We start from the raw sequence: 27,848 nt of genomic DNA, 5'->3' as shown, positions 1-27,848 counted from the left end.
CACTTTTAAATAATCCTAACCTGACATTTATAATTAATCCATTAACATTTTTGACATAGCCACCGGAGCATTGACGATTTCAAAAACCCCTCTCAGCACAACAAACTGAACTCTTTGTGCTAACTTGGGCATGCATTCTAGCCAAGGGCAAATTTATCAACATCTACACAGACTCCAGGTATGCATTCGGAGTGGAGGTGGAGACAGGGCTGGGGGAGGGGCAAGTGGGGCTGGGGGAAAGGGCAAGTGGGGGTGGGTAGGGGAGATGGAGTGGGTTAGTGGGGGGAGATGGGGGGATAAGGGGGATTGAGTGTGGGGGAGGGGGTTGAGGGTGCTACACCAATACAGGAGAGGCTTTGAGTCCTGGGCCCGCTCAGTGACACCCTCTCCCCTTCCCTGTCCCCCCCACTATGAGGAATGGGCCCAATGGGTCCACTTGTTCTAGTATAAGTTAAATTTGTGCAGGGTGTGTGTTTGAGCAATACAAGGGGAACTGCACAAAAGAGGGGGGAGGATGGGAGGGAAATGGGCAGAAACAGTAAGAAATAATAAAATCAAAGAAATTAAGCAGGGGGAAAACATTTTTTTTTTAAATTAAAAATGTGAGTTGATAGATGAGATATATTCTGCATTTTAATGGTGTCATCACACATACTGTCCCCCCCCCCCCCAACAACAACACTGATTACACTGCGAGAGGCAGAGCGGGCGGCGGGGTTTGCTTACTAAAATGGCGGCTATTCCGCTCCGTTGCGTACTACACTTCAGTGTGGGCGATTACAACGGAGTGGTCCATCTTGCTCCTCTAGTATCTTTGGTGGTGGGTGTGCGTGCGGGAGGGGGCGCTGTGCGCGGAGGGAGCGCTGCCTCTGCGGGCGGACGGGAGGGGGCGCTGTGCGCGGCGGGGCCTCTGCGGGCGGGAGCGCGGTGTGGGTGTGGCGTCCCCTGGGCGAGGGCGCCGTGTGTGCGGACGGGAGGGGGCGCTATGCGCGGCGGGGCCTCTGCGGGCGGGAGCGCGGTGTGGGTGTGGCTGTGGCCCCCAGGCGTCCACTGGGCGAGCGGGCGGGCGATGGCGCCGTGTGTGCGGGCGGGCGGGAGGGGGCGCTGTGCGCGGCCGCTGCGGGCGGGAGCGGGAGGGCGGTGTGTGTGCGGGTACGGCCCCCAGGTGTCCCCTGGCCGGCCGGGCGGGCGGGCGGGAGATGGCGCCGTGTGTGCGGACGCCGCTGTTGCCGCCGCGCTGGGCCCAGGCAGCGCTGGTGTGCGCCGCCGCTCTGGCCGTGTGCGCCTTCTACTACCTGGGCTCGGAGCGCCACAGCTTCTCCAGCACCACACGCCGCCTCAGCAGGCTGGGCCAGGCGGGCAGAGGCGGCGGGCAGCTGGGGGTGGGGGGCAGCCTGAGGCAGGGGGTCGGGGCCCTGCAGCCGGGGGTCGGGGGCAGCAGCCTGGGGCCCGGGGCCGAGCAGCTCCACGTCCTGATGATGCTGACCAAGGCGGACCGGAACCCCGCTCTCCGGGCCAGGCTGGCCGTGGCCGTGCGCTCGATGGCGGAGCGGGCAGAACTGCGGGACGGGGAGCAGCTCCACCTTCACTTCGTGGCCGACCCCGCCAGCAAGCGGCTGGGGGAGCCGCTGGTCCGGGAGCAGCTGCGGGCCGCCACCTTCCCCTGGCAGGTACCCGCGGCAGCGCCTCTCACAGCAACAGCAACAGCAACAGCAGCACGGGTCCCTCGGCCCACAGCGTCCCTGCTCACCGTGATGTTGCCAGGTTGGGGTAAACTAATGTAGGCACAAGGAACTGCAGATGTTGGTTTACACAAAAAAGACAAAGTGCTGGAGTAACTCAGTGGGTCAGACAGCATCTGTGGAGAACATGGAGACCCTGATGTCTCGATCCAAAACATCACCTATCCATGTTCTCCACAGATGCTGCCTGAGTCTGACCCGCCGAGTTACTCCAGCACTCTGTGAAACGTCACCTATCCATGTTCTCCACAGATGCTGCCTGACCCGCTGAGTTACTCCAGCACTCTGTGAAACGTCACCTATCCATGTTCTCCACAGATGCTGCCTGACCCACTGAGTTACTCCAGCACTCTGTGAAACGTCACCTATCCATGTTCTCCACAGATGCTGCCTGCACTAACCTTCACCTGTGCATAATTCATGTCCAATTATGAATGAATGAAAACGTTATTGGCACATGTGACAAGTCACAGTGAAATTCTTTGCTTCCCTATCTTGCCAAGGAATGCAATAGTCACCCGTAAAGGGCACTTACAAAGTTACAAATTCCCCGTCCTCCACCAAGTTGCCCCTTTCCCCCTTCACGGCACCCCCCCATCCTCCTCGCCGAGTCCCCATTGTTCTACCCCACCCCACCTCACGGCGGTATATCCAAGTACTGATCTAAAAGCCTGTTAAACACCACTATCGCATCTGCCTCAACCACCGCCCCAGGCAGTGCGTTCCAGGCACCCACCACCCTTCCAGTTAAAAAAAACTGCCTTGTACAACATAAAACTTTCCCCTTCTCGCCTCAAAACTATGACTTCTAAATCATACCCATGTACATGTCGCCTCATCCTGCTCTCATGATGGAGAATTGAAAATTTTAAAACTACTTGAATTTTGAATAAAAAGTAAAATTTATATCAGTGATATAAACATTCTAAGATTATGGGTGTTTTATTTGAAACATGAATCTGCATTATCTACAGTTCCTTCCTACTCATGATTTACTTCTATTCTGTTTCTGGAGTATTGTGTTCAGTTTTGGTCTGTGACTGTTGAAGTTGTGGTGAGTGAGGTCTACAATCAGTTCCACCGTCTTAAGAGCATTGAGGCTTCAGGTTGTTGCATGGCACCAGGGCGCCAGCTATGTCACTTCCTGTCTGTGGGCAGATTCCTCCCCATCCTAGATCAGTCCAATCAGGGTTGTGTCGTCCGCAAACTTGAGAAGCTTGACAGAGGAGTCTGGGGAGGTGCAGTCGTTGGGGTGGGGAGAGTAAAGGAGAGGGGAGAGTACGCAGCCTTGCAGTGCTCCTATGCTGAGGGTCTGCAGGTCCAAGATGTACTTGCCCAACCTCACATGCTGCTTCCTGTCTGTCGGGTAGTTGATGATCCACTGACAGAGGGGTTCAAGCACAGTCAGCTGGGAGAGTTTGGAGTGTAGTAGCTCTGGCACAATGGTGTTAAATGCAGAGCTAAAGTCCACAAAACAAAATCATTGCATAGGGGTTCTGGCAGTCTAGGTCCTGGAGGATGAAGTGCAGGCCTAGGTTGACTGCGTCATCCACTGATCTATTGGCCCGGTATGCAAACTGCAGGGGGTTTGTGATATTTTTCAGGTGGGCCAGCACACATCTTACAAGGGTCTTCATGAATACAGACGTCAGTGCGACAGGCCTGTAATCATTAAGACCAGTGATCCTTGTCTTTTTGGGTACAGGAACAATAGTGGAGACTGTGAAGCAGGCAGGGACAGTACAGGTTTGCAGGGACTGGTTGAAAATATCTGCGTAGACTGGTGCCAGTTGTTCTACACAGAGCTTGAGGGTAGAGGGGGAAACATTGTCCGGTCCTGGAGACCGTGTTGACGTTGAGCGTGAGCTTCTTGTTGTGCCACCAGTCAACTAGGTGTTCTGTCTCCACCTGTTTGTTGCCTGATCTCCACCCGTGATTCGGCCAACAAATTCATAGATAGCATTGGTGCTATGCTTAAAAGTTACATACTTGGAAGGGCGTTTTGTGCACGTTTAAAAGTTTCAGATTATGAAATGATTTCTATTCTTACACGGTTTTGCTCTAAACTGCAGGAGTTATTCATCATATCATATCATATCATATATATACAGCCGGAAACAGGCCTTTTCGGCCCTCCAAGTCCGTGCCGCCCAGCGATCCCCGCACATTAACATTATCCTACACCCACTAGGGACAATGTTTTACATTTACCCAGCCAATTAACCTACATACCTGTACGTCTTTGGAGTGTGGGAGGAAACCGAAGATCTCGGAGAAAACCCACGCAGGTCACGGGGAGAACGTACAAACTCCGTACAGTACAGCACCCGTAGTCAGGATCGAACCTGAGTCTCCGGCGCTGCATTCGCTGTAAAGCCGCAACTCTACCGCTGCGCTACCGTGCCGCCCATTCTCAAATGTTACTTTGTCAGTGGTTAGAGCAATGTTTAGTGACTGTGGATATGTAATTATATGTTGGATACCCGACTCTCCTGTTCAATTGCAAAGCACAGAATGCTGCAGGAATTGTCAGAAGAAGGGTCCCGACTTGAAACATTCCCTCCACAGATGCTACCTGACCCGCTGAGTCCCTTATTTTGGCCCATTGTGCTCTAAACCCTGCACTTGCATATATCTGCTCATGTCTTTTAACATTTTGTAATTCTATCCATTTCTATTGATTGCTCTAGCAGCTCATTGCAGATTTGGATTACCCTCTGAGTGAAAAGGTTGCCCTGAGATCCCTCATAAATCTCTCCTCTCCCACTGCAAGCCTATGCCCTCTAGTTTAGAATGTTTTACCCTGGGAAAATGACGGAGCATTCTGACAATCAGCTCTCAACCTTTGGTGGTTTAGTTTGTGTGTGTTGGACTTTAATCTGTTGCCTTTGACTGCTGGCTGCCTGTTGTGTGTTGGACTTTAATCTGTTGCCTTTAACCTCTTCCTACCTGTACTCGCCGTGTTGGATGCTGTGCTTGAACACTGGATGGTGCTGTTGGACAGAGGGAGATACATCAGAGCAGACGTCAACTTTGGCAGGCTGCCGAGGGAACTCTGATGCCCGCAGATTTCTGTGGGACCCTGGTTCACCCCTCTGACCACACAATGCAAAGTGCAAATCAGAGACACACCCAGCTCTGATTGTGCCGGGGACAAAGCAGAACGTGAAACAATTAATTTGTGGACACAAGGACCTGCAGGTGTTTACTTTACTTTAGAGAAGCAGCTTGGAAACAGCCAACTAATACGCACTGACCAGTGAGCACCTTACACTAGTTCTATCCTACACACTAGGGACAATTTTACAGAAGCCAATTAACCTTCAAACCTGTATGTCATTGGGATGTGGAAGGAAACCGTAATATCCAGAGAAAGCCCACGCGGGCACAGGGGGAACGTACAAACTCCATACACACAGGTGGTGCTTTACAATAAAAGACACCGATGCTGGGGTAACTCAGCAGGTCAGCCAGCATCTCTGGAGAACATGGTTAGGTGACATTTTACAGAGTGCTGGAATAACTCAACGGGTCAGGCAGCAACTCTGGAGAACATGGATAGGTGACGTTTCACAGAGTGCTGGAGTAACTCAGTGGGTCAGGCAGCATCTGTGGAGAACATGGACGTTTCACAAAGTGCTGGAGTAACTCAGCGGTTCAGGCAGCATCTGTGGAGAACATGGATAGGTGACGTTTCACAAAGTGCTGGAGTAACTCAGCGGGTCAGGCAGCACCTCTGAACATGGATAGGTGACGTTTCACAAAGTGCTGGAGTAACTCAGCGGGTCAGGCAGCACCTCTGAACATGGATAGGTGACGTTTCACAAAGTGCTGGAGTAACTCAGCGGGTCAGGCAGCATCTCTGAACATGGATAGGTGACGTTCAGGTTGGGGCTCTCAATTCATCGTGGTTTATTGTAGTTTAATTAAACTAATTGTTTTAATAGATTTGATTTACTTAAATCCAATTGACCTGGTTTTAAATGTTTGAGTACAAGAAATGTAAACAGTGACACTTGCTTTGGACAGTGGGGGCTGCCAGAGGTGGTCAGTGACGGGGCTTCGCCTGGCGCTGGGCCTCGTGATCTACCCACGTGTGCCACCAGGCAGAGAGCTGGGCTGCAGGGGTGCATGGAGGGGGAAGCAGGGTGAAGGAGGTGTTGAACCACGAGTGTGGCAACTCCTTGGCAGTTGTTCAGCCACTTTATTAGGACATTGATTAAGATTTGCTACAACTGTCATGTACAAATTGTTGCTAAGACCACGGAGTACCGTGTGTGCAATAGGAATGATCATAAGTGATAGGAGAAGAATTAGGCCATTCGGCCCCTCAAGTCTACTCCACTATTCAATTGTGGCTGATCTATCTCTCCCTCCTCACCCCATTCTCCTGCCTTCTCCCCATAACCCCTGACAATGTAAAGATGTCATTACAATGGAAAGATTCACCAGGATGTTACCTAGACTGATGCTCTTGCATTATGGGGAGAGGCTGGAGAGAAGGAATGGGTGACGTTTCAGGTTGAGATCCTTCTTCAGACTTCAATCTGAAGATTGGTCTCGACTGAAACGTCACCCATTCCTTCTCTCCAGAGATGCTGCCTGCCCCGCTGAGTTACTCCAGCATTTTGTGTCTATCTTCGGTTTAAACCAACATCTGTTCTTTCCTACACGAGAGATTGGATAGGCTGGGACTGTTTTCCTTGGAGTGTAGGGGGCTGAGGGGAGACTTAAAGAAGGGTGTAGATTAGATGGATGGTCAGTCTTTTACCCAGTAGGGGATTCTCATATTAGAGGACTTGGGATTGAAGGTGGGAGGAGAAAAGTGTAACAGTAATGTGAGAAGCAAGTTTTTCCACATAAAGTGTTGGGTTTATGGAAGGAGTAATGGGGGGAAAAACTGTAGAGGCGGGTAACATTACAATGTTTAAAAGAAAGTTTCAGAAGGATATGGCTCAAATCCGGGCCAATGGGACTAGTTTAGATGGGTATCTTGGTCAGCATGGACAAGTTGGGCTGAAGGGCCTGTTGCTGTGCTGCGTAACTTTAGGAACCACTGACCAGTTTGATGAGAGTTGATGAAGTGGAACCACACTGGAGGTTTGAAATGAGTTTAAATGTTGTCCTGCTCCTCTCCCCTGCCGCACACCTCAACGTTTTGCAGGGGATGCCCTGCTTGAATTGACTAGATTTCATTTCAGTTTTGCATTTATTTTGGGTATCCACATGTTACTGGAAATGTCAGTAAATAGATTTCCTGAATAGAGTCATTGACCAGAGTAAGTTTTTGATCTATTGAATACAGTTGGCATTGCAAGATGCTGATTTGTTATGGCTCAGTTTTGGAGACGGGATTATTTTACAGTGAATCCCTGCCCTTCAGCAGTGGAAAGTCTTTCTCATGCCTTTTGTCTGAAGTTTGTTGCTGCAATCGGGCATGAAACATGGGATCAGAATATGGAAAGGTCATTCCCTGATCCATTCCCAGAGCCTGCACTGACTATTCTTCAGCTGCCGAGCTCACGCAAAGTTCCACTGTCTCTTCATCCTCATTAATTGAAGGGCTCGCGTGCATTTGTTTGTGCAGAGTTCAGAGTACAATAAAATCCACGTCTTCTAATTGTGCCAATAAGAAAGGTGTTCTGGTTGCCCAGCTACAAAGTGAAAGGCAGGAGCAGAGATTCACCAGGATGTTACCTGGGCTTGCGGGCGTGTTACAGGGAGAGGGTGGATAGGCTGGGACTTTTATCTTTGGAGTGTAAGAGGCTGAGGGCTGGCTTTATTGAGGTGTACAAGATCTTGAGGGGCATGGATAAAGTGAACACTCATTGTCTTTTTCCCAGGGTACAGGAATTTTAACACTAGAGGGAGCAGACTTAAGATGAGAAGGGAGATTTAAAAGGGACATTAGGGGCACCTTTTTCACTGAGGATAGTCCGTGTCTGCAATGAGCTGCCAGAGGAGACGATAGACGTGGATACAATTATGACTTAGAGGGCATTTGGACAGATGCAAGGATTTAGAGGGATTTGAGCCAAATGTAGGAAAATGGGACCAGCCCCGTATTCTAACTTGGTCAGCACGGACAAGGTGGGCCGAAGGGCCTGTTTCTGCGCTGTATGGCTCTATGAATATATGTTGGATGGTAATCACTCCCCTGTTGGTCAAACCTTCAGATGCTTGCTGTCTGAGCTCGGGGGGTCTTATCCTAACCTCTTCCTTTTTCCTTTAAATAAATCTCTTCCTAAATCTCCCCCCTCTAAAGTTCTCTGGAATGTTTTAACACCACTTTGCTTTTGATCTTCAAACCTATGAAAGACTGCACCACAAATCTTTGTCCACATTGTCTGTGGTGCTTCAGCTGACAGCCTGAGATACTTATCCTATTTTTGTTGGTTCAGGTTTTGAAACTTGAGGCTTTATCAAGTTGGCCACATTATTTGCATCTGGTATTTTAGAGCAGTACAGCACAGAAGCAGGCCCTTCGGCCCGCTATATCCATGCCGACCATGTGGCCAAGATAACCTACTCTCCTCTGCCTGCACGTGATCCAGATCCAAGTTTGGAGGAGGTTGTGCAGCCTGTCCTGTTGGCTTGAGCTTTCAGAACAATGTCGTCAAACTGCTCGTCCACGTTTCCCTGTTACCCCTCTGCTCTCACATCTTCACACGCCTGATTGTCCCATCATCTGACCGCATTTAACCTCAGCCAACATCCAGTATATCCTGGGGACCAGCGTGGAAACTGGAACATCCACAGGATCGTGTGCGTGTGGAGGGGGCAGGATTGCACCTTGGTCACTCCTAACCACTCCTAACCAGTGATTTGTCTCTGCATAAAAGCAGAATTAAATTTATAATGTCGATAAATAAAAACCTGCTTGCATTGAACGATTGCAGATATCGGTACATTCCCCCGATCACAGCAGAGCAGTGACCCCATAACGAGCAGCACCTCCATGCTGATGTTGAGCTAGTGTCAAGATGCAAGAAGGGAATGGAATCTATAGACAAAGGTCCTCAGGGGCACCAAGGTTTCTGCCTCATTATGTTTCTCTGCCTTCTGCTTGCCTATGTGCACGTCATATGTTTCCGCTGACTGGTCAGCACACAACAAAAGCGTTTTCACTGTACAACAAATGTGACAATAAAGTAAACTAACCCTCTCTGCACTCTGTGTGACAGCTCACCTTCCATGACGTGGACACCATGACCCACAAGCTATTCCCTGTGGTTGAACCGATGCAGCAGCTGTTCAGTGCCGGCGCTGGAGCTTACTACAGTGATTCCATTTTCTTCCTGTCCGTGGCCATGCACAGAATCATGCCAGCAGGTAAACCTGTGTGTGTTGTCTGAGCAGTGGCGGTAGAAATATCCTGCAATCACTGAATGTTTCTTCTGTGAAATCATTCACACAATCTCCTCTCCTAAGTGAATGTGGCTTTGGCAGGTATTAACATATCATCAATTTAACTTTCATTGCATGTCGTTTGGAAATGAGCTGAAAGTCTGAGAGTGGGGTTACTTTTATTCGCTGGGATTTCACTGCAATGTTTGGTAGTTATTTCTTCAGCTGAATTATTCCAGAGAGTGGCAGAGTCACTGCCCTCAACTGCTCCTGACCTCTGGTGAGTGTATGGCCATCGCACAGGCTTGGAGGAGATGGAATGGTGGCCATAAGTTTCATGTCAGGAGGGCGTGTTGATGTCTTGTGAGCTTTGTTGCCAAGATAGACCACATGTAGTTGCATGGCGATGTAACTGGAATGGTTGTGGAAGGCTGAGGCTCTTGGATCAGAAAGGCAATCCGTAGCAGTTCAAAGGGTGGAGATATTTTGACAGATTCACATAACCAATTACCAGAAGAGAACAAAAGTTTATAGACAGTAGAAAAGTTTAAATAATAATAAGAGTTGTTCAGGACAGCCCAATCCAAGAGCGCAAGATACTACAGCGAATTGTGGACGCAGCCCAGACCATCACACAAACCAACCTTCCATTTACTCCATTTATATCTCACGCTGCCTCAGCAAGGCCAGCAGCTTAATCAAGGACCAGTCTCACCCCGGTCACTCCCTCTTCTCCCCTCTCCCACGGGCAAAAGGTACAGAAGTGTGAAAACGCACACCTCCAGATTCAGGGACAGTTTCTTCCCAGTTGTTATCAGGCAACTGAACCATCCTACCACAACCAGAGAGCAGTGCTGAACTACTATCTACCTCATTGGTGACCCTCGGACTATCCTTGATCAGACTTCACTGGCTTTACATTGCACTAAACGTTATTCCCTTTTCATGTACACTGTAAATGGCTTGATTGTTATCATGTATTGTCTTCCCGCTGGCTGGTTAACAGGCAATGAAAGCTTTTTACTGTACCTCAGTACACGTGACAATACACTAAAGTGAACAAACTAGAGAAGTGCTGCACACTTGGTAAAGATTGGTGTTAGATTGCTGGTTCAAAGAGAACTTGTGGATTGTGTGTAATTCAGCATTACACCTTTCAGTTTCTGAAAGTAAACGTCTCTGAAAGAAATTGGTATTTTTCTTTGAAAGAATGACTAATTCAGAACAAACCTGTTGCAGATTTTAGTAAAGAGCTTGCATGTGGGTGTTTCCACAAATAAGGGTACGTCAACCTGTGACATGGGTGGCCAAATTTGAAAGTTATTAAATCATATTGAAATACCACAGCCTGAAAAAAATGGGCCTACCTATGATCCTTTTGAGCTAATTTGTGATCAAAATGTGACCAAAATTTAATATGTTCAAAATTTGGGGGGGATGTGTAATTTTTTTAATTTTTAAGTCATTTGGGACTCTCTTATACTGATTTCTCAGCTCACCTACTGCTTAAAATACAGGATATGAAACAATGGGAATATTACATAAAAAAACAGGAAAATAACCTGGAAGTTTGGAGACCTTCAGTTTCACTACTGAGTGATGTATTTACGGAAACACCCATAGGGAAGTGCAATGAACTACCATTCTTATGGTAGACACAAAATGCTGGAGGAAAGCAGCGGGTCAGGCAGCATCTCTGGAGAGAAGGAATGGGTGACGTTTCGGGTCAAGACCTTTCTTCAGACTGATGTCAGGGAAGGGGGCGGGACAAAGATAGAATGTTTTTCGGAGACAGTAAGACTGGTGGGAGAACTGGGAAGGGGGAGGGGATGGAGAGAGAGGGAAAGCAAGGGCTAATTGAAGTTAGAGAAGTCAATGTCCTGGGCCTCCTCCATTGTCAGAATGGGGCCCAGCGCAAATTGGAGGAACAGCACCTCATATTTCGCTTGGATAGCGTACACCCCAGTGGTATGAACATTGACTTCTCTAACTTCTCATGGTGAGAACGTGCAGTGTGAGAAGCCGTGTTAACTCTACCTGAGCAATCGGAGCAGTCGTGCCACTATTGGCATGGTGGTGCATCGGTAGAATTGCTACCTTACAGCGCCAGAGACTCTGGTTTGATCCTGACTATGGGTGCTGTCTGTACGGAGTTTGTACGCTCTCCCCGTGACCTGTGTGGGTTTTCTCCGAGATCTTTGGTTTCCTCCCATATTCCAAAGACGTACAGGTTTGTAAGTTAATTGCTTGGCAAAAATGTAAATTGTCCCGAGTGTGTGTAGGATAGTGCGAATGTGCGGGGATCGGTGCGGACTCGGTTGGCCGAAGGATCTGTTTCCGTGTTGTATCTCTAAAACTAAAAAACCCTCTGCATTTAGTTATCAGCTGCTGTTTGTTGTAAAAGCAACACCCTCCTGAGGACTGTCACAATGTTTAAGATGCATTTGGACACGTACATGGATAGGATAGGTTTAGAGGGATACTAGGCCAAGTGAACCGGTTGGGCCCAAACCTCTCCTGCATTGATACAGCACCCCTTCCCCCCCTTCCCCCTTGCCCCCTCCCTCCCTCCTCCCCTCCCCCTCCCTCCACTCCCCCCCACTCCATCCCTCTCAACCCCCCCCTTTATCCTCCCTCCCCCCATCCCTCCCTAGGAGATATATTTAAACTTTAAAATGCGAATAGCTTTAAAAATATAACACCGATTTCAATGAAACTTCTTCCATTAGCACCAATGGGACGACGGTGAGTAAGGTGGGCCTAAAATTGTCGCGCTGTTGTGTACCATTTTGGCTATAGTTCAGGAACAAACAAACAAACAAGAGTTTTAGTATATAGATGAGCCAAAAGCACTCGGGTGAGACTAATGTAGATGGGGCATATTGGTCGGAGTGGGTACGTTGGGCCGAAGGGCCTGTTTCCACGCTGTAACTCTATAACTGAGGAGAATTTCCTGGCTTGTTCTCACTGTGTGAACATCACAGGTCTGCACTGGATTTCCAAAAGCCACCTTACCTGCTGTTGCCAAAGGAAACTACTATTTACATAGAAACATAGAAAATAGGTGCACGAGGAGGCCATTCGGCCCTTCAAGCCAGTACCACCATTCATTGTGATCATGGCTGATCGTCCACAAGCAATAACCCGTGCCTGCCTTCTCCCCATATCCCTTGATTCCACTAGCGCCTAGAGCTCTATCTAACTCTCTCTTAAATCCATCCAGTGATTTGGCCTCCACTGCCCTCTGTGGCAGAGAATTCCACAAATTCACAACTCTCTGGGTGAAAAAGTTCCCTCTCACCTCAGTTTTAAATGGCCTCCCCTTTATTCTAAGACTGTGGCCCCTGGTTCTGGACTCGTCCAACATTGGGAACATTTTTCCTGCATCTAGCTTGTCCAGTCCTTTTATAATTTTCTATAAGATCCCCTCTCATCCTTCTAAACTCCAGTGAATACAAGCCTAGTCTTTTTAATCTTTCCTCGTATGTCAGTCCCGCCATCGCAGGATCAATCTCGTGAACCTATGCTGCACTGCCTCAATTACAAGGATGTCCTTCCTCAAATTAGGAGACCAAAACTACACAATACTCCAGATGTGGTCTTACCAGGGCCCTATACAACTGCAGAAGAACCTCGTTACTCCTATACTGAAATCCTCTCGTTATGAAGGCCAACATGCCATTAGCTTTCTTCACTGCCTGCTGTACCTGCACGCCAACTTTCAGTGACTGGTGTACAAAGAGACCCAAGTGTCACTGAACTTCCCCCTTGCCGAACCTAACACCATTGAGATAATAATCTGCCTCCTTGTTTTTGCCACCAAAGTGGATAACCTCATATTTATCTATATTATACTGCATCTGCCACGCATCTGCCCACTCACTCAACCTGTCCAGGTCACCCCGCAACCTCCTAACATCCTCTTCACAGTTCACACTGCCACCCAGCTTTGTGTCATCTACAAACTTACTAGTGTTGCTTCTAATTCCCTCTTCCAAATCATTAATATACATGGTAAACAGTTGCGGCCCCAACACCGAGCCTTGCGGCACTCCACTCGCCACTGCCTGCCATTCTGTTTACTCCTACTCTTTGCTTCCTGTCTGCCAACCAATTTTCTATCCATGTCAACACCCAACCCCCAATACCATGTGCTCCAATTTTGCTCACCAATCTCCCGTGTGGGACCTTATCAAAGGCTTTCTGAAAATCTAGATACACTACATCCACTGGCTCCCCTTCATCCATTTTATTTGTCACATCCTCAAAAAATTCCAGTAGATTAGTCAAGCATTTGCCAATGTTTAAAATGTACTTTTCTCAATTTGTGCCAAGCCAAAGTTTATTTTTTGTCTTTTCCATGTCCATGTTAATTTGAGCTCTGTTTAGGTTTGTTATACTAGACTGGAGTCTCACATTGGATGGGGACGCAACAATTCTAGAAATTCTATTAAGATTACATTCCAAAGCCATGAATTATTTCCAACAAAGGATGAACAGAACAGTTAGATATTTGGAGCATTGTGCTGCTTTATGCAATACATCTGACACCAGTCATTTTTTAATCCTGCATGAACAAGCTAGACTGAAGAATGATGTGTGCCTGAAATATCAGCACCTTCTCCCCAGGCACAGGTGACCTGGTGATTATCTCCAAGGGTGCTTTGTTTTGTTTCAGAATTCAACACCTGCAGAATTTTACTGACGTAAATAAATAGACTGGAATCTATCTATCTCTGCATTAAAAATTTCCATTGAATCTCTCTCCAATTCTCCTCATTTAACGCACCCAGCAGAACCTCTGATAGCTGGGTATCACTGTGGCTACCATGGCCTTGTCCTATCTGAGCTCGGCTCTTTGAGAGGTCCACTCCTTCCCCCACACTCTCTGCAATGTAAACTCTTTACTTGTCTGTCTTCCCAGTCCTGGAGAAGGGCGTTCAAGCTGCAGATTATCTTCTTGCGTTTGAGGCAGCAGAAATTATGTAATGCCCTCCAGGCGCTGTACCAAGTGCAATCTGCTGTTGTCGAGGGCCGTGAGGTCTACCCCTCCACCAGGGCGACGGAGGACAGTGCAGTCGAAAATGCCGTGCTGCGCTGTTTGCTGGTCTGCTCCACGCACGCAGGCTGCTGATGAACGCAACCCCCAATGATGCATGTTGGCATTGAACCGGCCGACCCCTGTGCGGAGCCGGTTCAGGGCGACCCATTGTTTGTGGGGCATGGCCGAGCCGGGTGGGGATGTGGTGTTCAGTGCGACAGTGAATTGAGGAGGTCGCGATGTCTGTTCCCAGCTGGTTCTCCATGCTCCTAGTATGTTGATACCGGAGCCACGGAGGGTCGCTGTATGACGGGAGAAAGGGCGACGGGATTTACTCCTCTTGCAGATTATCTGTGACTGCCTAAATGTCTACAGCATGTGTTCTTGTCTCAGCTGCAGCTAACCTCAGCTGCATCTTTTCCTTGGTGTTAGAGCTCATTGAGTGTGGCAGCTCCCCGATGTCTTGTGCAGCAGATTCCCATCTGCTTGTCCCACCTCCTACAACCATTTTCCTCTTGAAGTTCCACAGACTACTTCTGGATTACTTCTCATATTTGCTGCCAGTCTGTTTTTTTTACATCTTCTGTCTCTTTTTATAACTTTCCATCTGAGTGCTCTGTCTTTAGCCTGGTTCTGATTTATTAACAAACTGGCAGATGGAGGAGGTGATATTTTTCTGCTCCATCTTACTCCCCATCTTTTGTCCATCCGTACAGGTCTGCTCATAATTTCCCTTCCCTCTCCCATGTGGGAATGTAGCGAACCAGAATATTTCTAAACAAAATTAAAAGTTAATAGTTATTTAATATACTTAAGTAATTTTAAATACCTTCCCATTGAATCTAAAACTGGTATTTGAGTCCAATGATACAGCACCATTTAATTTTCTCAATGCCAGCAGCTCTCCTTTCATTCATCGGTTCAGTTTAAAACATGTTAACAAGTGACAGCTGTGGAGATAAACTCATCTGCCGTCACATCTTCCCCTGGGAGAACCACCTCGCTGTGCTTCACTAGTTTTAGTGAAAGAGTTTATGTTCAGATTACTGACCTACCTTCATGCTGCCTCGGGAAAGCAGCCAACATAACTAAGGACCACTCCAACCCTGGTCAATCCCTCTTCCCCCTACTCCCAATAGCCTGAAGATGCGGAAGCTTGAAAGCATGGAGCACCAGTTCAGTAACATCACCTTCCTACTGACCAGTCCTCCTATAAGCTGGGATGTAATCCTGATCTTCCAACCTACCTCATTTCACACCTTGGACTTTTTCCTCTGTAATTGTAACTCTAACATGCCGTAACACGATATTCTGCACTCTGGAATTTTCCTCTTTGCACTACCTGCTATACTTGTCTATGGCTTGATTGTACTTGGGTATAGTATAACCTGATCCGACTGGATAGCACACAAAAAAAACGACACCACCACAACAATAAACCAACTGAGAAGAATTAGAAAACAAACATTCCTGAGTCAGTGTGTAACTGTGCCAGGCAAAGGCTTCCCACTCAGGGCGTTCCCTCTCCTTCCCACGCAGCATTTTCAGAAGAAAAAGGAGAGAGAGGCAGAGCCCAAAGTGAAGTGGTCCTCGCACTGATCCCACCCAGCACCCACTTTGTGGCAGTGTTCTTGTGGATTCGGAGCCTGACCAACAAGGCCATGTGCTTTTCAGAGGCGTCATTGACCGCCAGTTACCTCAGCTTTTGAGTTGCTCTTCTAGCCAGTTGTAGCTGATCTGGTTGAGTTTCTGATCAGTAGTGAGCTGCAGATGGTTGTGACCTGGGCCTTGGCTGGGAGGATGCGTTATACTCTTGTTGGCAGTGGCCACCGCTGTAGACCTTGTGATGTGATGCTACAGCACAGCTGTAGACCTTGTGATGTGATGCTACAGCACGACAAAGCTCAACGCAATCCAGGAGAAAGCAGCCTTCCATTGGCTCCCTGTCCACCACTTTAATGTTGGTTTGCTCGACACCTGATGTGTCTGATACACAGGTCCCAACAGTTCCTTGTCTCATCTATTCTAACAGTACACAAAGTGGGCAAGGTGGAACAACATGGGACAGCTCCATCTCCCCACACTCCTCTCCCAGCCGGACGTATTCCTGACTTGGAAATAAATCGCCATTCCTTCATTGTTCCTGGCTCTAAATTCTGAAATTGTCTACCAATTAGTCATGTGGCAGGTCCTTCAGCAGAAGAGCTGCAGTGATTTGAGAAGGTGACACCGTTCCTTCCCAAGGGCAGGTGGACATGGCCAATGAGTACCACCAGCCTCTAACATTGTCCAGCTTTAAAATGGTCACAAATGTACTTGGCAACTATTTAATCATTTAATAACAATGATTGTGTTTATCTCTACAAAACTAAAATACTCATTTTCAATAATGAAATTGTTTTTGATCTGACAATGAGATTGATCATTTTGTGCTGTGGGGAAAATGCACTTAATCCCAATCGTTATAATGGATTTGCCAAGAATTCTGTTTCAATCAGAACTTGTGTTCTCTGTGGGAAATGAGCAGTTGAAAGCTCTATTACTCAAACATGGTACTGATTTTTATTGAACTTTATACCAAGTGAGTGCCTAATCCATAGAACAAATACTGTCGTTCACTTAAATGGCATCTTAATGAAGGAAAAGTATCTTAAGATGCTTCACAGTTGGGGCAATTCATTCCAGGTGAAAATGGAGCAGATGACTAGGAGTCCAGGGAAATCAGTTTAGTTTATTGTCACGTATACCGAGGTGCAGTGAAAAGCTTGTTGTTGTGTGAAATATTAAAGGACTGCCTTAAAGGAAAAAAGATGGAAGAAGTAGTCCATCTCTCCGGTTCTTTAGAGACAGAGACAAATCTCTCCATTTCTGAAGGGGTGAATAGATTAAGAAGTTTGAGGAGAAAATAGAGGTGGAAATGGGTCTTTGAGTGTGGTAGGGACGAGGAAGGCAGAGTGTGGCTGGCTCCTGAATCATGCTGTCATTGTGGTTCAGGGTCTGCCAGAGTTAGTCATCATTTTACGGTTAGATGGATGGGAACGGTTGTGGGAACAATGGATGTAATTATAATGGAGTTGTATTAACCCAAGTGGTTTTGGTTAATCAGGATTATGTGGCCCGTGGGAAATGAACAGCTGAGCACTGTTTTACTCAAACATTAAGCGTTTTAGCTGAGCTGGCAGCAACAGGGCTCATAGCAGTTGTTTAGATGTACAGATACAATCACCTGGAGCAGATATAGTAAAGATGAAAGGCTCAAATTGCTGGAGTAACCCAGTGAGTCAGGAGAAAAAGGATGGTGATATTTCGGGTCAGGACCCTTCTTCAGACTAAGTTCAGTAGGCAGGACAAATGAGAAAATGCACATCAATGGAATAATTTCTGTTTTGAAACAAGGAATATAACGAGTAACCCAAAGGTTTAATAGAGGAGTCTTCTGATATTAGACAATAGACAATAGACAATAGGTGCAGGAGTAGGCCATTCAGCCCTTCGAGCCAGCACCGCCATTCAATGCGATCATGGCTGATCACTATCAATCAGTACCCCGTTCCTGCCTTCTCCCCATACCCCCTCACTCCGCTATCCTTAAGAGCTCTATCCAGCTCTCTCTTGAAAGCATCCAACGAACTGGCCTCCACTGCCTTCTGAGGCAGAGAATTCCACACCTTCACCACCCTCTGACTGAAAAAGTTCTTCCTCATCTCCGTTCTAAATGGCCTACCCCTTATTCTCAAACTGTGGCCCCTTGTTCTGGACTCCCCCAACATTGGGAACATGTTATCTGCCTCTAATGTGTCCAATCCCCTAATTATCTTATATGTTTCAATAAGATCCCCCCTCATCCTTCTAAATTCCAGTGTATACAAGCCCAATCGCTCCAGCCTTTCAACATACGACAGTCCCGCCATTCCCGGAATTAATCTAGTGAACCTACGCTGCACACCCTCCATAGCAAGAATATCCTTCCTCAAATTTGGAGACCAAAACTGCACACAGTACTCCAGGTGCGGTCTCACCAGGGCCCGGTACAACTGTAGAAGGACCTCTTTGCTCCTATACTCAACTCCTCTTGTTACGAAGGCCAACATTCCATTGGCTTTCTTCACTGCCTGCTGAACCTGCATGCTTCCTTTCATTGACTGATGCACTAGGACACCCAGATCTCGTTGAACTCCCCCTCCTCCTAACTTGACACCATTCAGATAATAATCTGCCTTTCTATTCTTACTTCCAAAGTGAATAACCTCACACTTATCTACATTAAACTGCATCTGCCATGTATCCGCCCACTCACACAACCTGTCCAGGTCACCCTGCAGCCTTATTGCATCTTCCTCACAATTCACACTACCCCCCAACTTAGTATCATCTGCAAATTTGCTAATGGTACTTTTAATCCCTTCGTCTAAGTCATTAATGTATATCGTAAATAGCTGGGGTCCCAGCACCGAACCTTGCGGTACCCCACTGGTCACTGCCTGCCATTCCGAAAGGGACCCATTTATCCCCACTCTTTGCTTTCTGTCTGTTAACCAATTTTCTATCCATGTCAGTACCCTACCCCCAATACCATGTGCCCTAATTTTGCCCACTAATCTCCTATGTGGGACCTTGTCGAAGGCTTTCTGAAAGTCGAGGTACACCACATCCACTGACTCTCCCTTGTCAATTTTCCTAGTTACATCCTCAAAAAATTCCAGTAGATTTGTCAAGCATGATTTCCCCTTCGTAAATCCATGCTGACTCGGAACGATCCCGTTACTGCTATCCAAATGCTCAGCAATTTCGTCTTTTATAATTGACTCCAGCATTTTCCCCACCACTGATGTCAGACTAACTGGTCTATAATTACCCGTTTTCTCTCTCCCTCCTTTCTTAAAAAGTGGGATAACATTTGCTATCCTCCAATCCACAGGAACTGATCCTGAATCTATAGAACATTGAAAAATGATCTCCAATGCTTCCACTATTTCTAGAGCCACCTCCTTAAGTACTCTGGGATGCAGACCATCAGGCCCTGGGGATTTATCAGCCTTCAGTCCCATCAGTCTACCCAAAACCATTTCCTGCCTAATGTGGATTTCCTTCAGTTCCTCCATCACCCTAGGTTCTCCAGCCCCTAGAACATTTGGGAGATTGTGTGTATCTTCCTCAGTGAAGACAGATCCAAAGTAACGGTTTAACTCGTCTGCCATTTCTTTGTTCCCCATAATAAATTCCCCTGCTTCTGTCTTCAAGGGACCCACATTTGCCTTGACTATTTTTTTCCTCTTCACGTACCTAAAAAAATTTTGCTATCCTCCTTTATATTATTGGCTAGTTTACCCTCGTACCTCATCTTTTCTCCTCGTATTGCCTTTTTAGTTAACTTTTGTTGCTCTTTAAAAGAGTCCCAATCCTCTGTCTTCCCACTCTTCTTTGCTATGTTATACTTCCTCTCCTTAATTTTTATGCTGTCCCTGACTTCCCTTGTCAGCCACAGGTGTCTCTTACTCCCCTTAGAGTCTTTCCACCTCTTTGGAATAAATTGATCCTGCAACCTCTGCATTATTCCCATGCTATCAACGAGGCATGGTTAGAGGACGGGCAATACTGGCAATTCATTATCCTAAGGTGTGGAATTCTCAGGGGAGACGTGGGAGAGAGAAGGGAGGAATTGTTGCACTGTTAGTCAAAGGTTCCATTATTTCAGTATTGAAGGATATCATAAGACATAGGAGCAGAATTAGGCCATCATGGCTGATCTATTTTTCATTCTCAGTTCCATTCTCCTGCCTTTTCCCCCTGTAACTTTTGTTATCCTTACTAATCAAGAACCTTTCCATCTCCACCCTAAAATACCCAATGACTTGGCCTCCACAGCCATCTGTGGCAGTGAATTCCACAGACTCGCCGCCCTCTGGCTAAAGAAATTTCTCCTCATCTCCAGTCTAGAGGTGCGGTGTTTTATTCTGAGGCTGTGCTCTCTGGTCCTAGAGTCTCCCACCACAGGAAACATCTTCTCATCCACTCTATCTAGGCCTTTCATAATTCGACAGGTTTCAATGAGATCCCCCCCCACCCCATCCTTCTAAACGCCATTGAGTACTGGCCCAGAGCCATCAAACGCTCCTCATGCATGAAACCAATCACCCCTGGGATCACTCTGGTAAACCTCTGTCAGGGTGGAAGCCGGGGGTCACAGCAATGGGCAGCCCTGGATGTTGAAGCTTGGATAAAGAGAAACATTGAAGCATGTAATGGTAACTAGTGATGGAGAGGATCCATCAAAAGTATAAAGAACTGAGTAAAGCTAAGAGATATGATACAAAACCATTGGCGGGTGGCATTATGGTACATCTGGTGGAGGTGTGTAAGTACATTCATGGCAAAATCATAGCCCTGGAACAGAGAGTGTCTTTTACAGACAACATGTAAGGAGATGGAAACTATGGGGTCATATCTAAATGATTCATCAGTATTCACAAAGGAAACATCTTGTGGTGGGGGAGGGCCAGAGACTAGTGCAGGTCCCCATAGACAACTGGAGGGCCAGAGTCTAGTGCAGGTCCCCATGGACAACTGGAGGGCCAGAGACTAGTGCAGGTCCCCATGGACAAAGAGCAGGCAGGTGTTCTCCACGTGCTCTGGTTTCCTCCCTCGTTCCAAAGATATGCAAGTTTAGAGGTTAATTGTCTTCTGTAAAATGCCCCCCCGTGTGTAGGACAAGCAATGGGTGATCGCTGGTTGGCATGGATTCAGTGTTCCAAGAGCCTGTTTCCACACTGTATCACTAAAACTAAAAAGGATGTCATGTTGCAACTTCATAAAACATTGGTTAGGCCACATCTAGAGAATTGTGTGCAGTTCTGGTCACCACGCTGGAGGAAGATTGTGATTGTTCTTGAGAGGGTGCAGAAGAGATGGGACACCATGTTGGCTGGGTTGGACTGGTTCAGTTTTAGAGAATGGAGAGGCCAGGTTTATTTCCCCTGGAGCTGAGGGAAGTATATACAATGATGAGAATGATAGGTGGAGTAGATTGTAAAACCAGTTATTCACTGGTGGAGGTATTTAAGCTGAGAGGGTGGAGGTTTGGAGGGTCCGTGATGGTTGGAGGCTGGAACGTGCTCCCTGGAGAGGCGGTGGAGGCAAGTACTCATGGCATTGTGATGCATCCATGCTACTACTTGAATCTCCAAGGAATTGGAAGGCTGCAGTCCTGGTGTGGGTTAATGGGATTAACATAAGATAGAACATAATGGGCCGAATTGCCAGCCTGTTTCTGAGCTGTACCACTCTGACTCAACATCTTTAAGCATTTACTGGTTCATTGCCACAAGAAACAAATGAAAATAAAATGAGCAACACCTTTCATAACACGATAGAATGAAGCTTACTGTAATTCTCACAGAAGTCTCCATTTTTCATCCATGTTTCTTCGCTGTCTCTGACCATGTGCGAAGTAACATTTGAACTCTGTGTCAGAGACGTTTGGAGCCTTTGAATGAACATAGGATATCATGCATCCTGCCAATTTCCACTGACCTAGACCTGACCTGCCGTTTTTTCCTTCTTTTGTTTTGCAGAGTTGACACGTATCGTGCAGTTGGACCTGGATGTGAAGTACATGTCCAACATCAGGGAGCTGTTTGAAGAGTTTGACAAGTTCCAGCCTGGAGCTGTTCTGGGTATCGCAAGGGAGATGCAGCCTGTTTACAGGTACGGAGATCACCACTCGGCCTGCAAAACCTGGCCAGTGTTAGTGAAGGTCACAGACACCTGAACCTGGAGCACAGGAAGGGTGATCTGGCAGAGGTGTATCAAATCAAATCATGAGGGGAATACATGCAGCCTGTTTGCAGGTGCGGGAATCACCACTGGGGCTGCAAAACCTGGCCAGTGTTGAAGTGAAGGTCACAGACACCTGAACCTGGAGCACAGGAAGGGGTGATCTGGCAGAGGTGTATCAAATCAAATCATGAGGGGAATACAAAGGGTTACTGCACTGTCTTTTTCCCAGGGTAGGGGAATCAAGAACCAGACATTGTAGGTTTAAGCTGAGAAGGGAAAGATTTAATAGGAACCTGAGGTGGCAGCTTTTCACACAGGTTGTTGGGTGGGTATATGGAACGAGCTGCCAGAAGTGTTAGTTGAGGCAAATGAAATAACATTTAAAATACACTTGGCTAGGTGCAGGGATATGACAAATGTAAAGGGGTATGGGCCAAACGCGGGCAAGTGGGACAAGCTTAGATGGAGTATCTTGGTCGGCATGGCTGAGTCGGGCCAAAGGGCCAATTTCCATGTTGTATGACTGTCTTGTGTGCAGAGGATGGTGTGATTTCCATTTTCAGTTCAATCTCTATAGACTTCAGAGTTGAATAAATTTAACTTCAATTGAGAAATGGCAATTGCCAGAGGGAAACATTGATATTTGATGAATATATCTGCTCTGTAGCTCTACATTATATATCTGCACAGAAATGAACAAATTCTGAAAAATTACTATGGAATAAAAATTTATTGAAAAATATAAAAATATCATTTATCAATGACACCTTATTTTTAAAGATTCTATTGCCACTGTTTAATGACTTTTTAAGGAGAAAATCTATAGAAACAAATTTAATTCACAATTTTTAAACAAAACGAGGAAATAATCTGTGCTGGATTTCATAACTTGTCCCTCAGGGTAGGTGAGGGAGGCTGTGATTCTGGCAAAATGCTCAGAGCAGATCTGTTACCACAGCAACCCAGCGCTGGAGTAATGAGTGTCAGCAGTGTAGTCGATCCACTGCACTGGGCTTTGAAGAGCTGTACTTAAAACAAAATAAGAGGTGATTGAGGAGCCTGCACTGCGTTTATATGTCAGAGACTAATGGAAGGTGAAATGAAACGTTTCCTGAATGCCACAGTGTTGATTTGACCAGTTGCAATAAGTGCACCTTCATGTTTAATAGAAAGTTTCCTGAACATTGGGAATTTTGGGTGCTATATACAACCCAGGCCTGACAAGGAGGCTGAGTGTGTTTTCATGTTTGAGTCTTGGTGCCCAGATGGGAGACCGGCCCAGGAGAGTTGGAGAGTCACAGGGCAGCACGCTCGATGCATGGCATTAAGGGGTTGGACATGTTAGAGGCAGGAAACATGTTCCCAATGTTGGGGGAGTCCAGAACAAGGGGCCACAGTTTAAGAATAAGGGGTAGGCCATTTAGAACGGAGATGAGGAAAAACTTTTTCAGTCAGGGAGTTGTGAATCTGTGGAATTCTCTGTCTCAGAAGGCAGTGGAGGCCAATTCTCTGAATGCATTCAAGAGAGAGCTAGATAGAGCTCTTAAGGATAGCGGAACCAGGGGGTATGGAGAGAAGGCAGGAACAGGGTACTGATTGAGAATGATCAGCCATGATCACATTGAATGGCGGTGCTGGCTCGAAGGGCCGAATGGCCTACTTCTTCACCTATTGTCTATTTGCTCTGCAGCTTTTACGCAGCAGATAGGTTTGGGTTTATTGGACCAGTTCCCAGACACAGTAGATGTTTTCCACCCTTGCTACTTCATCTGGAAAGATTTAATGTGCCTTTCAAGTTGTCGACCTTTTGCAGATTGTTAACATTTCACTGAGCTGGTCCAGCTGTTGTGAGACTAAATGACAGGTCTCCATGTCATTGAAGGCGATAGCTAACTGTCAGTGTATTTGTGTTTAGTTTAGTTTATTGTCATGTGTACCGAGGTACAGTGAAAAGCTTTTGTTACGTGCTAACCAGAGAATATGATCCAGAGAAATGGCAGAACATGACTTCAAACTTGGATTCAGTGAAAGCAGCAAAACAATTCAACCATGTCAGATAGATGTGAAAACCAACATCTTTATTTGAGTTCTCTCATAAAATAACCTTTTCCAAATTGAGTTTAGAAGTGACTCTGGGGAAGGATGACCTCCGTGATAGATCACAATGTGCTGTAGTAACTCAGCAGCTCAGCCAGCATCTCTGGAGAACATGGATAGGTGACGTTTCACAGAGTGCTGGAGTAACTCAGCGGGTCAGGCAGCGTCTCTGGAGAACATGGATAGGTGACGTTTTAATTGGCAGATGGTTGGACAAAAGCTGAATACTCGAGGCTGTGTGTTCTCTGTGATACAGTGCGTCTGATGAGAGAAATTGAGACATGCAAAGAATGTCTTTGCATTCAGCAATCTTATCATCAGTGGTGTCTCAACATTGACTGTTTCTACTGCATTGGCCTCAACCAACATCACCGACATGTGAAGCCTTCAATGAATGCTCTTTGGTTCTCATTTGTACAGCAAAATCGTGGATATTATTGTTGAACGATATTTGCTCATGAAGGTTTGCTCATGAAATCACTTGAAAGTTTCTCTCTACTGCATGAAGTTAGTTACAAAATTTCAATAGCATGAAGTACAATGCGGTTGGGGTTGTGTTTTCAATGTAGAATATCATTTGAGAACTTGCCAGAGATGGCTTAATCTCTCACATTGTCGCATATCACAGACTGAGATGTTGACCTTTTCACTCTGGGCAGCAGCCAGTTTGCGTGGATGGTGTTGAGAAGTGAAATAGATTGGATTATCCACGCACAATGCTGGCAGTATCCACTACCCTTCATCTAGTTGTGCCCAGTGACCCCATGTTCAGCACCCCACCCATTCACATTGCCCGCGTCATTTTCAAATCTAACCCACGGTGTTTGTAGCGTAGGACTCTTTAGATTTTTTAGATTTAGAGATACAGCGCGGAAACAGGCCCTTCGGCCCACCGGGTCCGCGCTGTCTAGCGATCCCTGCACATTAACACTATCCTACACACCCTAATTTTTACATTTGCCCAGCCAATTAACCTACATACCTGTACGTCTTTGGAGTGTGGGAGGAAACCGAAGATCTCGGAGAAAACCCACGCAGGTCACGGGGAGAACGTACAAACTCCGTACAGACTGCGCCCGTAGTCAGGATCGAACCTGCGTCTCTGGCGCTGCATTCGCTGTAAGGCAGCAACTCTACCACTGCGCCACTGTGCCGTCTCCACCTCTCAACACTGCAGTCCAGTGATTATTGTTGAATGTGTTTCTACGACCCTTTCAGACAACGTGTCTAAATTGTGGCTCCCTGTGCAGTGAGGGCATCCTTGTCACATTCTCACTTCAAAATATGGAGCATGAGGGAAGAAAGGGAGACAAGCAAACTAAAGGGCAGCATATTCTAGAAAGGGAATGCAATTATGTTGAAAAGGATTCTTACAAGAAACACTTGTTAACTGATTGTTCAAATAAAGAATTAGAAATGCTCAGTAGTACGTGGCTAACACAACCAAGGTGTCATAAATCCAGAACAACATATAGTTGCACTTTCAGGGACCAATTCCCAAAAGCAGAGTACCAACTCACCTGGAAAAAGATGGCTTTACAATGCTGAGCTGATAAAATAATAAGGACAAAATCTACAGTGTAATTGGTAGACACAAGGAACTGCAGATGCTGGAATCTTGAGAAAAACAGAGTGATGGAAGAACTCAGCCAGTCAGGCAGCATCTGCGGAGGGAATGGACAGACAACATTTAGGATTGGGGGTAGACACAAAATGCTGGAGTAACTCACCAGAACAGGCAGCATCTCTGGAGAGAAGGAATAGAACACAGAACTTAGAAAATAGGTGCAGGAGGCCATTTGGCCCTTCAAGCCAGCACCGCCATTCAGTGTGATCATGGCTGATGATCCACAATCAGTAACCCGTGCCGCCTTCTCCCCATATCCCTTGATTCCGCTAGCCCCTAGAGCTCTATCTAACTCATTTTTTAAATTCATCCAGTGAATTAGCCTCTACTGCCTTCTGTGGCAGAGACTTCCTCATTCACAACTCTGGGTGAAAACATTTTTTCTTATCTCAGTTTTGAATGACCTCCCCTTTATTCTTAGACCTGGTTCTGGACTCCCCCAACATTGGGAACATTTTTCCTGCATCTAGCTTTTCCAGTCCTTTTATTATTTTATATGTTTCTATAAGATCCCCTCTCATCCTTCTAAATTCCAGTGAATACAAGCCTAGTCTTTCCAATCTTTCCTCAGTCTCGCAATCCCAGGCATTAACCTCGTGAACCTACACTGCACTGCCTCAATACCAAGGATGTCTTTCCTCAAATTAAGAGACCAAAACTGCACACAATACTCCAGATGTGGTCTCACCAGGGCCCTGTACAACTGCAGAAAGACCTCTTTACTCCTATACTCAAATCCTCTCGTTATGAAGGCCACATGCCATTAGCTTTCTTCACTGCCTCCTGTATCTGCATGTTTACTTTCAGTGACTGGTGTACAAGGATACCCAGGTCTCGTTGCACTTCCCTTTTTCCTAATCTGACACCATTGATATAATAATCTACCTCCTTGTTCTTGCCGCCAAAGTGGGTAACCTCACATTTATCTACATTATACTGCATCTGCCATGCATCTGCCCACTCACTCAATCTATCCAAGTAACCCTGCAACCTCCTAGCATCCTCTTCGCAGTTCACACGCTCACCCAGCTTTGTGTCATCTGCAAGTTTGCTAGTGTTACCTTTAATTCCATCATCTAAATCAGTAATATATATTGTAAATAGTTGCGGCCCCAGCACCGAGCCTTGCGACACTCCACTCGCCACTGCCTGCTATTCTGACAGGGACCCATTTATTCCTATTCTTTGTTTCCTGTTTGCCAACCAATTCTCTATCCCCCCAATTCCATGTGCTGTAATTTTGCCCACTAATCTCCTGTGTGGGATCTTATCAGAGGCTTTCTGAAAGTCCAGATACACGACATCACTGGCTCTCCTTCATCCATTTTATTTGTTACATCCTCAAAACATTCCAGAAGATTAGTCAAGCAGGATTTCCCCTTCATAAATCCATGCTGACTTGGACTGGAAGCATTGTAGCAAAATAACTACAGATGCTGGTACAAATCGAAGGTATCACAAAATGCTGGAGAGAGGGAATGGGTGACATTTCGGGTCGAGACCCTTCTTCAGAGGCCTCAACCTGAAACGTCACCCATTCCTTCTCTCCAGAGATGCTGCCGTCCCACTGAGTTACTCCAGCATTTTGTGTCTACCTTTGATTTAAAGCAGCATCTGCAGTTCTTCCCTACAAAACGGACAATCGGTATCACTCGAGCAGTGGGGGTTGTGTGGGGTAGACTGATAGCTACTGCAATGAATCATTAAATGAGCAGATAGAACCTGCTGAGTCACCAAGACTGATATAAAATATCACTTTTACCAACTCACTGTGATCACTGCCAGAACAGTTGCTTCAGATCATCTCCTCACCACTCTCATGCCATTGGATCATTTCGACAATTATTGTGAAACAGCCAGAGTTTCTAAATATGAATTATTTCAAGAAAAACCTCAGCAAAAATAATTCATAAGTTCTAGGTGCAGAATTAGGCCATTTGGCCCATCAAGTCTACTCCGCCATCCAATCGTGGCTGATCTATCCTTCTCAACCCCATTCTCCTGCCTTCTTCCCATAACCCCTGACACCAGTACTAATCAAGAATCTATCACTCTCTGCCTTAAAAATGTCCATTGACTTGGCCTCCACAGCTTCCTGTGGCATTGAATTCCACAGATTCACCACCCTCTGACTAAAGAAATTCTTCCTCGTCTCCTTTCTAAAGGTATATTCTGCCAGAATTGACTGTCCTACAATCAACAGTGACCACAAATATTT

The 27,848-nt window shown here is 46.5% G+C and overlaps 1 protein-coding gene across 2 annotated transcripts in view; it reads left to right on the top strand.

The window, feature by feature from the left end:
* The first annotated feature begins 1,168 nt into the window (after positions 1 to 1,168).
* xxylt1 (xyloside xylosyltransferase 1) overlaps positions 1,169 to 27,848 on the top strand; it is a 48,828-nt gene continuing 22,148 nt past the window's right edge. The window contains exons 1-3 of one of the 2 annotated variants that reach the window (XM_078410908.1): positions 1,169 to 1,670; positions 8,927 to 9,074; positions 21,702 to 21,834. In XM_078410908.1, coding sequence (XP_078267034.1) covers positions 1,200 to 1,670; positions 8,927 to 9,074; positions 21,702 to 21,834 — 752 coding nt within the window. In that variant the 5' untranslated portion in view covers positions 1,169 to 1,199. Of the gene's footprint in view, positions 1,671 to 6,459; positions 6,843 to 8,926; positions 9,075 to 21,701; positions 21,835 to 27,848 lie in introns of those variants that run through there. The other variant, XM_078410909.1, reaches the window with a different exon arrangement.

Source organism: Rhinoraja longicauda, chromosome 13 (assembly GCF_053455715.1).
Source record: "Rhinoraja longicauda isolate Sanriku21f chromosome 13, sRhiLon1.1, whole genome shotgun sequence".
Taxonomy (NCBI): domain Eukaryota; kingdom Metazoa; phylum Chordata; class Chondrichthyes; order Rajiformes; family Arhynchobatidae; genus Rhinoraja; species Rhinoraja longicauda.
This window is presented reverse-complemented; position numbering and strand designations above follow the sequence as displayed.